Source organism: Trichomycterus rosablanca, chromosome 7 (assembly GCF_030014385.1).
Source record: "Trichomycterus rosablanca isolate fTriRos1 chromosome 7, fTriRos1.hap1, whole genome shotgun sequence".
Taxonomy (NCBI): domain Eukaryota; kingdom Metazoa; phylum Chordata; class Actinopteri; order Siluriformes; family Trichomycteridae; genus Trichomycterus; species Trichomycterus rosablanca.
Window position 1 is genome coordinate 24564395 of NC_085994.1, and position 13596 is coordinate 24577990.

Consider the following 13596-nt stretch of genomic DNA (forward strand, 5'->3'; position numbering starts at 1 on the left):
CATAACATTAAAACCATCTCCCTGTCTCTACACTCACTGTCCATTTTATCAGCTCCACTTACCATATAGAAGCACTTTGTAGTTCAAGGACCACCACAGAGCAGGTATTATTTAGGTGGTGGATCATTCTCAGCACTGCAGTGACACTGACATGGTGGTGGTGTGTTAGTGTGTGTTGTGCTGGTATGAGTGGATCAGACACAGCAGCGCTGCTGAAGTTTTTAAATACCATGTCCACTCTATTAGACACTCCTACCTAGTTGGTCCACCTTGTAGATGTAAAGTCAGAGACGATCGCTCATCTGTTGCTGCTGTTGAGTTGGTCATCTACTAGACCTTCATCAGTGGTCACAGGACGCTGACAGTGAGGTGTTTAAAAACTCCAGCAGCGCTGCTGTGTCTTATCTTCTCATACCAGCACAACACACACTAACACACCACCACCATGTCAGTGTCACTGCAGTGCTGAGAATGACCCAACACCTAAATGATACCCGCTCTGTGGGGGTCCTGACAATTGAAAAACACGGTAAAAGCAGGCTAAAAAAAGCATACAGAGAAACAGATGGACTACAGTCAGTAATTGTAGAACTACAAAGTGCTTCTATATGGTAAATGGAAATGATAAAATGGACAGTGAGTGTAGAAACAGGAAGGTGGTTTTAATGTTATGGCTGATCTGTGTATGTGTGTGTATTTTCTTCCCTTTTTCTTCCGACTTTTTAGCGCATCCAATTACTCAATTGCATTATGCTTCCTCTCTACTGATGCCAATCCCCGCCCTGATTGAGGAGAACGAGACATTTGGAAACGACTGCATCTTTTCACCTGCACGAGGTGATTTCATATGCAGATTAGCTTTGTGTACAGAGAGCCACACCCTGATCAACACATTATTCCTCGACTCTTGTGCAGGTGCCATCAATCAGCCAGCAGAGGTCGTAGTTGCATCAGTTATGAGATCCCTATTCGGCTTTCATCCTGTATGAACAACAGCCATCATGTAGGCACCCAGCTGACGAGTTTGAAATGTCAGCTCTGGTGTGCTAGCGTGTTTTACCACTGCACTACCTGAGCACTATGTAATCCACATTTTGCCACGCTGGTTTTACTGACAAATTAACAGCGCCAAATCTAAATATTCTTACCACCCTGCTTAACAGTAAGTACAGTATTGTGTAGTATTGTGTTTGAATGGCTCATCTTTAAATATACTTTTGGTCATTCTGGCTGAATAACTTGATCTTTTGTACGTTTTTGGAACATGGGCTTTTTTTGCGCACACCCTTTGTAATGTTACACTTGCTTGACTGTTACCAATGGCAACTGTGTTAATTTCTAATTTATGGTATGCCCGTTTTTGGTGGTTCATACTGTTCCACATACTTTGTACTTACGGACAGTTGTTTGTACAAATGATTAGGGACCCGTTGCTCAGAAATGTTGCTGTAAATAACCTTTTTATATTATAAAATCTAATTAAAGCTTCCCTGTTTCTCCTTTTGTAATGCTTGTTCTTCAGTCCCAAGGGTGCAGGCAAATGAGCTTTATTTATATGGGCATAACGGGACATCCAAATCTATAGCTATACTCAGTCATAATAAATAATTAGCAATTATTAGGCACATTTAATTACATTTAAGAACTTTATACATTATTAAATTAATAATCTAAGGTTTCGTATGTATGTTTTTGACCCACCGGTTCCTGTCAAATAATTATTTTCATTATTTTTGGACAAATAAATATGTTGCAATTCAGTCACTGTAGAAAAAGTTGTAAAAATAAAAACATATACACCAATCAGCCATAACATTAAAACCACCTCCTTGTTTCTACACTCACTGTTTTATTTTATCAGCTCCACTTACCATATAGAAGCACTTTGTAGTTCTACAATTACTGACTGTAGTCCATCTGTTTCTCTACATGCTTTGTTAGCCCCCTTTCATGATGTTCTTCAATGGTCAGGAGTCTCCCAGGACCACTATAAGTCTATAGTATCATTTGGGTGATGGATCATTCTTGGCACTGCAGTGACACTGACAGCGTCCTGTGACCACTGATGAATGTGTAGAAGATGACCAACTCAAACAGCAGCAATAGATGAGCGATCGTATCTGACTTTACATCTACAAGGTGGACCAACTGGGAAGGAGTGTCTAATAGAGTGGAAAGTGAGTGGACACGGTATTAAAAAAAAACTCCATCAGCCCTGCTGTGTCTGACCCACTCATACCAGCACAACACACACTAACACACCACCACCATGTCAGTGTCACTGCAGGGCTGAGAATCATCCACCACTCAAATAATACCTGCTCTGTGGTGGTCCTGACCATTGAAGAACAGGGTGAAAGCAGGCTAAAAAAGTATGTAGAGAAACAGATGGACTACAGTCAGTAATTGTAGAACTACAAAGTGTTTCTATATGGTAAGTGGAGCTGATAAAATGAACAGTAAGTGTAGAAACAAGGAGGTGATTTTAACGTTATGGCTGATCGGTGTATATGGTTTTATTTTTCATAAGTACTTACTGTTTTTTTTGTGGTTCTTATTTCAAATTAACTGCAAATTAGTGTATCTATTAACTAACATGCTGGTTTAAATGTTAAAAGAAACCATTTATGAGGTTATTATATTAACAGGAACAAGCTTACCTCATGCCTGTTGTAGCACTGTCGCCTCACAGCAAAAAGGTCCTGGGTTTGATCCCCAGGTGGGGCAGTCCGGGTCTTTTCTGTGTGGAGTTTGCATGTTCTCTCCGTGTCTGCATGGGTTTCCTCCCACAGTCCAAAGACATGCAAGTGAGGTGAATTGGAGATACTAAATTGTCCATGACTGTGTTTGACATTAAAACTTGTGAACTGATGAATCTCTATTTCAGTGTGATGATGATCTACACAGTAATCTCAGCTAGTTTAAACCAAGAGAACAAGACTGGGGGCATCTTTACAGAGGTGAGAAGGCACAGCGCAAAGTGTGTCTGAATGCTGCCACAATCTGTGCTTCAAATGAATCTGAAATATACATCCAACTTACTAAGGCTGTAAGTAATTATACCAACTGCACCTACATCACATACTAATTCCACTTTACAAAGAACTCTGTTTAACAACTCCTACTGATCCATTTAATCCTGGTCAGGGTCTTAGGGGGTTCGTATCCACATATACACACACTCAAAAATTGGCACAAGAGGCACAAGGATATTCCGCTAGCACACCAGCACACTCCCCGGTTCGAATCTCGGCCCTGCTACCGGTCGGCTGGGCGCCATCTAACGTGCACAACTGGCAGTGCCTGCAGCAGACACAAAATTGGCCCCAGTGTCTGCTGGGTGGGGAAATGACAGAATTAAGTGGGTGGGGTCTATAAACACTGTGCTAGGACCCTGGTTAGCAGATCAAGACGCCTGTGCAGAAGCACGGGCATAAAGAAGGGGTCCGCTAGCAGCAATATACCCTCGTCAAATGCAATCAGGGATCCACAACAGCAGAAAACAAATTGACTACGTTAAATCGGCAGAAAATGCATACATAAATAGATAAAGAAAAATGTGGACAGGGCAAAATAAGAATAAAAATCTGTAGTATATTTAAATTACATAGTTTTTTTTTACATTTCACAAAAAGCTGGTAAAATGGTAACAGGTAAGATTATCATGATTGGGTATAAATAGAGGATCCACTTTTCAAGCGAATATGAGTCATGGCTCACCACTTTGTGCCAAACTCCAGTTTAAAAAGAAAATTTTTTAATGCAAGATAACAAATAATTAAATTCCTTCAGCATCCACCGTACATAATACTGTAAAAAGATTCAGGGAATCTGGAGAAATCTCAGTCCTTGTAGGGCAGGGACAGAAAACCAATGTTGAATGTGCAAAATTGTTAAGCCTGTAGACATCATTGCATGAGAAACTATCATGCTACTGTGATAAATAGAGCCACATAGACTTAGGAGTACTTCGGAAAACTGTTATCACTTCCTACAGCCCACCAGTGTATCAAGAAATGCAACCTGAATCTCTATTAATTTATTCTCCGGGCCCAAGCTCATCTTGGATGAACCTAAAGACAGTGGAGGTTGGGTTTGCCATTCCAAAGACAAACAGGACCATCCAAATAACACTGACTATCTCTTCATCACGGCACCTGTTAGTGGGTGGGATATATTAGGCAGCACGTGATCATTTGATCCTCAAAGTTGATGTACTAGAAGAAGGAAAAATGATCAAGCCTAAGGATTTGAGCGAGTTTGACACGGGCCAAATTGTGGCTAGACGACTGGATCAAAGCATCTCCAAAACTGCAGCTCTTGTGGGGTGTTCCCGGTATGCAGTGGTCAGTATCTATCAAAAGTGGTCCAAGGAAGGAACAGTGATAAACCGGCGACAGGGTGATGGCCGGCCAAGGCTCATTCTGGCCTGGTCTGATGAATCATGTTTTCTTTTACATCACGTAGGCGGCACGGTGGCTCAGTGGGTAGCACTGTCGCCTCACAGCAAGAAGGTCCTGGGTTCGATCTGTATGGAGTTTGCATGTTCTCCCCGTGTCTGGGTGGGTTTCCTCCGGGAGCTCCGGTTTCCTCCCACTGTCCAAAAACATGCAAGTGAGGTGAATTGGAGATACAAAATTGTCCATGACTGTGTTTGATATTAAAATTTGTGAACTGATGAATCTTGTGTAATGAGTAACTACCGTTTCTGTCATGAACGTAACCAAAAGTGTAAAACATGACGTTAAAATCCTAATAAACATCACGTGGATGGCCGGCTGCGTGTGTGTCGCTTACCTGGGGAACACATGGCACCAGGACGCACTATGGGAAGAAGGCAAGCCGGCAGAGGCAGTGTGATGCTTTGGGCAATGTTCTTCTGGGAAACCTTGGGTCCTGCCATCCATGTGGATGTCACTTTGACACGTACCACCTACCTAAGCATTGTTGCAGACCATGTACATTCTTTCATGGAAATGGTATTCCCTGATGGTTGTGGCCTCTTTCAGCAAGATAATGCGCCCTGCCACAAAGCAAAAATGCTTCAGGAATGGTTTGAGGAGCACAACAACGAGTTTGAGGTGTTGACTTGGCCTCCAAATTCCCCAGATCTCAATCCAATCGAGCATCTGTGGGATGTGCTGGACGAACAAGTTTGATCCATGGAGGCCCCGCCTCACAACTTACAGGAGTTAAAGGGTCTGCTGCTAACATCTTGGTGCCAGATACCACAGCACACCTTCAGGGGTCTAGTGGAGTCCATGCCTTGACTAAACTAAGATATTTACAGTAGTAAATAATAATATTAGCAACAAGACAACACTGACTTAAAAAGGCTTTATTAAAATCACTCTTCTGGCGTTAAATGAATGAAGTCATTGAAATGTGCACATTATTTTAAACGTGACAATATTGCAAATTAAAGACTTACATTTGAAACCTGTGGGGAGGTAGAACACAAAGCTGAACCACCACTTTCAACTGAAGACATGATGAGGTTTAAGCATGATAAGAACATGCAAGTGCATCATATGCAGTTTAAGGGAATTAAATTAATTAAAATTATGATTTTGCTTTTGTACAATATAATTGTAATGGAATTAAATGTGACAACTCAGTAGCCCAGGACTCGGGAGGTTTTATTGGATGAGGCTTTAAAGGCTAAATGATCAGCTCGAGGAAAATATAACGTTATTATATTCAAATGAGGTTTTCTGTAGGAAACTGTTCCACCTACAGTGGGGCCAAAAAGTATTTAGTCAGCCACTGATTGTGCAGGTTCTCCTACTTAGAAAGATGAGAGAGGTCTGTAATTTTCATCATAGGTACACTTCAACTATGAGAGACAAAATGAGAAAAAAAAATCCAGGAAATCACACTGTAGGATTTTTAAAGAATTTATTTGTAAATTATGGTGGAAAATAAGTATTTGGTCAATAACAAAAGTTATAAACTCAATACTTTGTAACATAACCTTTGTTGGCAATGACAGAGGTCAAACGTTTCCTGTAAGTCTTCACCAGGTTTGCACACACTGTAGCTGGTATTTTGGCCCATTCCTCCATGCAGATCTCCTCTAGAGCAGTGATGTTTTGGGGCTGTCGCTGGGCAACACGGACTCCACAAATTTTCTATGGGGTTGAGGTCTGGAGACTGGCTAGGCCACTCCAGGACCTTGAAATGCTTTTTACGGAGCCACTCCTTCGTTGCCCGAGCGGTGTGTTTGGGATCATTGTCATGCTGGAAGACCCAGCCACGTTCCATCTTCAATGCTCTCACTGATGGAAGGAGGTTTTGGCTTAAAATCTCACGATACATGGCCCCGTTCATTCTTCCCTTAACACGGATCAGTCGTCCTGTCCCCTTTGCAGAAAAACAGCCCCAAAGCATGATGTTTCCACCCCCATGCTTCACAGTAGGTATGGTGTTCTTGGGTTTTTCTTCTTCCTCCAAACACGACGAGTTGAGTTTTTACCAAAAAGTTCCATTTTGGTTTCATCTGACCACATGATATTCTCCCAATCCTCTTCTGGATCATCCATATGCTCTCTGGCAAACTTCAGACAGGCCTAGACATGTACTGGCTTAAGCAGGGGGACACGCCTGGCACTGCAGGATTTGAGTCCCTCTCGGCGTAGTGTGTTACTGATGGTAGCCTTTGTTACTTTTGTCCCAGCTTTCTGCAGGTCATTCATCAGGTCCCTCCGTGTAGTTCTGGGATTTTTGCTCACCGTTCTCATGATCATTTTGACCCCACGGGATGAGACCTTGACCCCAAGGGAGATTATCAATGGTCTTGTATGTCTTCCATTTTCTTACAATTGCTCCCACAGTTGATTTATTCACACCAACCTGCTTGCCTATTGAAGATTCACTCTTCCCAGCCTGGTGCAGGTCTACAATTTTCTTCCTGGTGTCCTTCGACAGCTCTTTGGTCTTGGCCATGGTTGAGTTTGGAGTCTGACTGTTTGAGGCTGTGGACAGGTGTCTTTTATACAGATAACGAGGTCAAACAGGTGCCATTAATACAGGTAACGAGTGGAGGACAGAAGAGCTTCTTAAAGTAGAAGTTACAGGTCTGTGAGAGCCAGAAATCTTGCTTGTTTGTTATTGACCAAATACTTATTTTCCACCATAATTTACAAATAAATTCTTTAAAAATCCTACAATGTGATTTCCTGGATTTTTTTTTCTCATTTTGTCTCTCATAGTTGAAGTGTACCTATGATGAAAATTACAGACCTCTCTCATCTTTCTAAGTAGGAGAACTTGCACAATCAGTGGCTGACTAAATACTTTTTGACCCCACTGTATACATGAGAACGAGCATAACTTGATTGCTTCGGTTTGCTAACTAGTTTCTATTTGTATCTTATCTCCACTTACAGCAAGAAAGATGGTGAGAAATGTGGGACAGTGGTAAGACGTTTGCAGAAGATGATGCATTTTGGGGTCATTGAAGCTTATAACATACAATTATACACCGATTAGCCATAACATTAAAACCACCTCCTGGTTTCTACTCTCACTGTCTATTTTATCAGCTCCACTTACCATATACAAGCACTTTGTAGTTCTACAATTACTGACTGTAGTCCATCTCTTTCTCTGCATGCCTTTTTTAGCCTGCTTTCAACCTGTTCTTCAATGGTCAGGACCCCCACAGAGCAGGTATTATTTGGGTGGTGGGTCATTCTCAACACTGCAGTGACACTGACATGGTGGTGGTGTGTTAGTGTGTGTTGTGCTGGTGTGAGTGGATAAGTCCACTCACTGTACACTCTATTAGACACTCCTACCTAGTTGGTCCACCTTGTAGATGTAAAGTCAGAGACGATCGCTCATCTATTGCTGCTGTTTGAGTTGGTCATCTTCTAGACCTTCATCAGTGGTCACAGGACGCTGCCCACGGGGCACTGTTGGCTGGGGATTTTTAGTTGGTGGACTATTCTCAGTCCAGCAGTGACAGTGAGGTGTTCAAAAACTCCATCAGCATTGCTGTATCTGATCCACTCACACCAGCACAACAGACACTAACACACCACCACCATGTCAGTGTCACTGCAGTGCTGAGAATGATCCACCACGTAAATAATACCTGCTCTGTGGTGGTCCTGACCATTGAAGAACAGGGTAAAAGCAGGTAAAAAAAAAAGCATGCAGAGAAACAGATGTACTACAGTCAGTAATTGTAGAACTACAAAGTGCTTTTATATGGTAAGTGGAGTTGATAAAATGGACAGTGAGTGTAGAAACAAGGAGGTGGTCATAATGTTATGCCTGATCGGTGTATGTTGAAGTCCTCACCACAAACAGAAGCCTGAAGGATCTGGAAAGGTTCTGTATCAAGCCGCGTTTCATAGAATCTTCATTCAGAATTCTTCCATCTGCTTAGGCATTATAGGAGAAGACTCAGTGCTGCTAGGCAAGCAAAGGAAAGCTGCACAAAAAAGGCATGCAGGAGTGCTAATTATTGACACACTTGGTATTAATAAATATATTTTTGATAGCTGTTAATATGAATGTAAACAGATTTGGCCACTCATGGACATTGGTGTTACTCGCATCAAAGGTTTTTAAAGGGTAAGACAGGGTGTGTCATGCTAAGCTATTGTTTATTTTTTTTTAACCAGTGTTGTATATGAGAGGCCAAAGTGATCAGTGAGGTGCAGGTTCTCCACATGCCCATCTTATCATAACTACAACTGAAGAAACCACTGGAATTAAAGTAAAGCTCCAACAATCAAAATTTGATCTATTTAACAACCTGAATTAATTAACATTACTTGGAAACAAATTAGGGCAGCACGGTGGCTCGGTGGGTAGCACTGTCTCCTCACAGCAAGAAGGTCATGGGTTCGATCCCCAGGCGTGGCGGTCCGGGTCCTTTCTGTGCGGAGTTTTCATGTTCTCCTCCGGGAGCTCCGGTTTCCTCCCACAGTCCAAAAACATGCAGTCAGGGTAACTGGAGACACTGAATTGCCCTATAGGTGAATGGGTGTGTGTATGTGTGTGTGTCTGCCCTGCGATGGACTGGCGCCCTGTCCAGGGTGTTACTGTGTGCCTTGCGCCCATTGAAAAGCTGGGATAGGCTCCAGCACCCCCCTCCGCGTCCCTGATTGGATAAGCGGTTAAGAAAGTGAGTGAGTAGCTGCTCAGGTGGCGCAGTTGGGGTTTCGAATACATAGTATCGAATCTCAGCTCTGCCTTTCCGACTGGGCGGCAGCATGAACAACGATTGAGGGTTAGAGGGTAAGAAAGTCGGATCATAGGTCGTCATAACTGGTGCAACTGCGGTTCCTGCTGGCTGACTGATGGCGCCTGCACAGGGCTGAGGAATAATGCTGATGAAGGTGTGGCCCTCTATACACAGTGCCCGTCAAGTGTATGAACTCGACTCGTGCAGGTGAAAAATGCAGTCTGCATTACATGCCGGAGGGGGCGTATGTCAGTTGAGAGGCGTCCTTAGTCAGCGGTGAAGGGTCAAATCAGTATAGAGGACGCAATCAGGGTAATTGGACACGACTAGATGGGGGGGGTGGGGGGGTGGAAACAAATGAATTATTGACATGAAACGCAATCTAAAGTCACTTCATTCATATGCATGAAATCATAATGTCTTCAGAACAAAATAAGTATACCTAAAAATTCTAATAATAAATATATATATATAAATAAATAGATAAATAAACAGTAACAAGTCAATTTTCTAGACATTACTAAGCAAATAAATATCGTCCATTTGCAACCTTGCTTACAAAACAGAATAGGACCACTGGATCAAGTGGATCATGCATTATAAGTCTTCTTGTAGGCTGGAGAGAAATGGTGAAAAAAGACACCCAGTTTTAATCCTGCTCATATATGTTCACTTAGAATGTGTCTGCCAAAATGCACTGTATGACCAAGAGCCTGTTGGACGTGAACACTGATATAGACTTAACTCCTCTTTTGTGACTACAGTTTTTGTAGCATGTCTGTTGGAATCAGTGTCAATTCTGTTCAGAGGGTCAGGCACTGATGTTTTGGGTTTATATATATATCAGTGGCGATTTCTCTAAGACTGCAAGGGAAGCTCAGCTTCCCCTAAAATGTCAAAAATTAAATGGTCAAATATGTACAGTTGTGTTAACATTTCATTGACTACAAATGCGTTAGAACACGTTCATCTCGAAGACGAGTTCGTTCAGAATCAGCTACTTATCACAAATCGACTGACTCGAACTTCTCTTACATTCCCGGAGCGTCAACGCATTTGCCCGTAGAAGCTGAGCGTCTATTCACTTCTATGGGGCTGCATGAGAGGGTTTTTTCATTGCTTCAAAACTCACCGGTCATTGGATAAATGCCACGAATTTGTCCCGCCCCTGGACGCTGAGCGTCTCTGGGGGTGAATGGAGCTGTGGGCGGGTCTGGACGCTGAGCTTCTGCAAGATGATTGAAGGATCAGTCGAAAGGCTGAATCCCGTTTTGATTGACAGCTATTTTGAGCTCTACACCGTCACTTAATCACTGGGAGCTTCAGTCCCATCGCGGATTTTGCGAGTGAAGTCGAATGACGAACTGCAACCCATTTCAGGCCATTTTCTTGAAAAGGAACGGAGGGCAGAATTTATGTATAAATAAATTGACAAATTTTATGATGTAAGCCGACAATGAGCTTCCCCTCTTTGAAAGACCAGCAGCCGCCACTGATATATATAAATATTGTTTTTTAGCGCATCCAATTACCCGATTGCATCATGCTTCCTCTCCACCAATGCCGATCCCTGCTCTGATTGAGGAGAACGAAGCTAACCCACCGACACGTGGGCAGCATGCCGTATGCATCTTATCACCCACACTTTGACGAGTGCAGTGCAGCTCAGCGTTGTGTACGGAGAGACACACCCTGACAGCACTCTTTTCTCATCTCTGTGCAGGCGTCATCAATCAGCCAGCAGAGGTCGCAATTGCACCAGTCATGGGAGAGAGACCCCATCTGGCTTAGTCCCGCCCATATCTGAACAACAGGCCAATCGTTGTTCATATGGCCGCTCAGCCTCAGCCGGTAGGCAGAGCTGAGATTCGATACAGGCACTGATGTTTAACAAGAAGGTCTTGCAAACTAGTCAAACGTCATGTTTTTACACACTTTGGTTCCATTCATGACAGAACAGGTAGTTTCTGGTTACACAAGATTCACAGTCATGCACAATTTGGGAGAAACTGTGGACTGTGGGAGGAAAGCGGAGCTCCTGGAGGAAACCCACGCAGACACAGGGAGAACATGCAAACTCCACGCAGAAAGGACCCAGACCGTTCCACCTGGGAATCGAACTCAGGGCTTTCTTGCTGTGAGGCGACAGTGCTACCCTCCGAGGCACTGTGTCGCGTCAAACTGTCTGTATGGGCCTGGCTTTGTTTAAGGAATATTATTCGTTGCATAGATTTTATTTTATTCACCTGTTATCAATAGATGTGGCTAAGACATCTGAACTCAGTAGTATGTACACTCAGTGTCTACATACTTTTGGTCATATAGTGTATGGACTAAAAAGATACTGGGTTTTCTAATAATTGTGGTAGCCTAGTGAATAGGGCATGAGAGTTTGAATGCCAGCTCTGCTATTCAGTCAACCCTCTCTGCTCCAGGGGTGCCGTACAATGGCTGACCTGCGCTCTGACCCCAGCTTCCGGGGATATGCGAAGCTGTACTGTACGCCGGTATATGTACAAATAAAGGCATTCTATTCTAATCTATAATTGGCTATATCTGGTGGGTGAGATGGACGAACCCTGTAATAAATTGGCGCCCTATCTGAGGTATTTCTGCCTTTCCCTGTGAAACCAGACCCGCTGCATCCCTGACCAGGATAAAGCAGAATAAAAATGAATTTATATTGTGTAGTATTTGGTTTGAGACATGATCCAGTAATGCCATTGATGTAGAGAAGATAAACCCCGCCCATAAACACACCAGCAGTGCTTATTAATCTATTTTTGGTATGGAAGCTAATATGTCAATGTGAACCTAGCGACAGTTCTGTGATATGTTGTACTTTCTAAACGGAAACGGATCCATGCCGACATACAGCAATACATTCTATAACGTAATCATATCATATCATATCAAATCATATCTCGATCTATTCTTTTACAGTGAGCAGCAGAGCATGTACTGTGCGTATAAAGAAGCATAGTAAAAACCGTTAGCATAGTCCAGCAGCAGCGTTGCTATAGTCACCCCACCAGCTCCCAGCCCCTCCCACTTCGAGTTTTGCTTGCCTTATATATAGGCGTGTATTCCATTCGCCCCTTCCTACGCACTCCAACATTCCTGAGCCTCTGATTGGTTAACGTCCTTTGAGGAAACCGTCCAGCATGCGGTCGCCTTTCTCCGAGAGCCAGTAGCCGGCCATGGCAGCGATGCCCCCGATAAAGATGGCGGTGAAGACCATGTCTCCTTTGGCGGCTAGTGTGGCTAGTGCACAGATCACAACCCCAAAGAACATCTGCTGAAGGACGAGGACTTCATCATCGGTCATGTCGTCGAACAAACCTTTGTCCGGTTCAGCTGGAAAGTTCAGAGAAAGAGGAGAAACATAGTGAGAACATGAACGTACACATTAGGGTCAAGCTTTTCCTAGTCATGTCCAGTTCCCCATAGTAGTTTCAATAGTAGCCACTCACAGCGGCAAACTATCATGAGCCTGTTCTAACATAGGCACTGTCCCCGGCCACTTCTTATAACCAGTGGCAGCTTTCCACACAGTGAGGTATAGAGTACACTCTATGCTCTGTGTGACCTTGCCCCCCCCAAACACTTATGCCCACTGCCAGGCCAATCCTAGAGGAGAAAACCCTATCCAACCCTTCCCCCCTGTGACACAGCCAATTCTTCAGCTTGTTAGTTCAAAGTCTCAACAGTGGTGTCCTAGCATGTTAGACCAATGCACCAACCAAAAGTCCTGTGACTCAATTCTGATACAAAGTGGAATAAAATATTGCGCATCCTCAATCATGGTACAACTAGGCTTGGCAATTTATTGTTCAGGGAATAATAGTCAGTAATCCATCAAATGCCTTTGTTCTGTTATTTGATACCTCTGTGAATTAAATGTATTCATTTCATTTTTATGTTTTACCACCACTTTTATCCTGGTCAGGGCTGCAGTGGCTCCTATTTTCCCCTGAATCACTGGGCTCAGTGCACCGTATAAGACGCCAATCCATCGCAGGGCTTCGGCCTTCTTCACCCATTAGACAGAGCCAACTATGTGTTTGAAGATGCCCGACCAGCCACTAGTCAAGTCAAGTCAAATTTATTTGTATAGCACTTTTTACAATAGACATTGTCTCAAAGCAAGTTTACAGAAGCCAGGATGACAGACAGACAAAAACCCCAGTTGAGCAAGCCGAGAGCGACAGTGGCAATGAAAAACTCCCTTAACCCTTTCTGGTCCATGACCTCTTTACCCAGTTCTTGTAGTCTTGTCCAAGCTAATTTTGATGGTTTATGTAAGGAGTTGTTTGGTCTTATATTTTGATAAATGAATGCTGTCAGTATGGTGATTGAGACTAATAAAAATTTTTATTGTATCCAAATAAGCCAAG

General features: G+C 43.1%; 1 protein-coding gene across 1 annotated transcript in view; it reads right to left on the reverse strand.

The window, feature by feature from the left end:
• Positions 1-11799: 11799 nt before the first annotated feature.
• Positions 11800-13596, reverse strand: part of LOC134318310 (protein disulfide isomerase Creld1) — a 31570-nt gene continuing 29773 nt past the window's right edge. Inside the window, exon 11 of the mRNA XM_062999164.1 lies at positions 11800-12556. Within this exon, the coding sequence (XP_062855234.1) occupies positions 12336-12556 (221 nt within the window). The 3' untranslated portion in view covers positions 11800-12335. The remainder of the gene's footprint in view (positions 12557-13596) is intronic.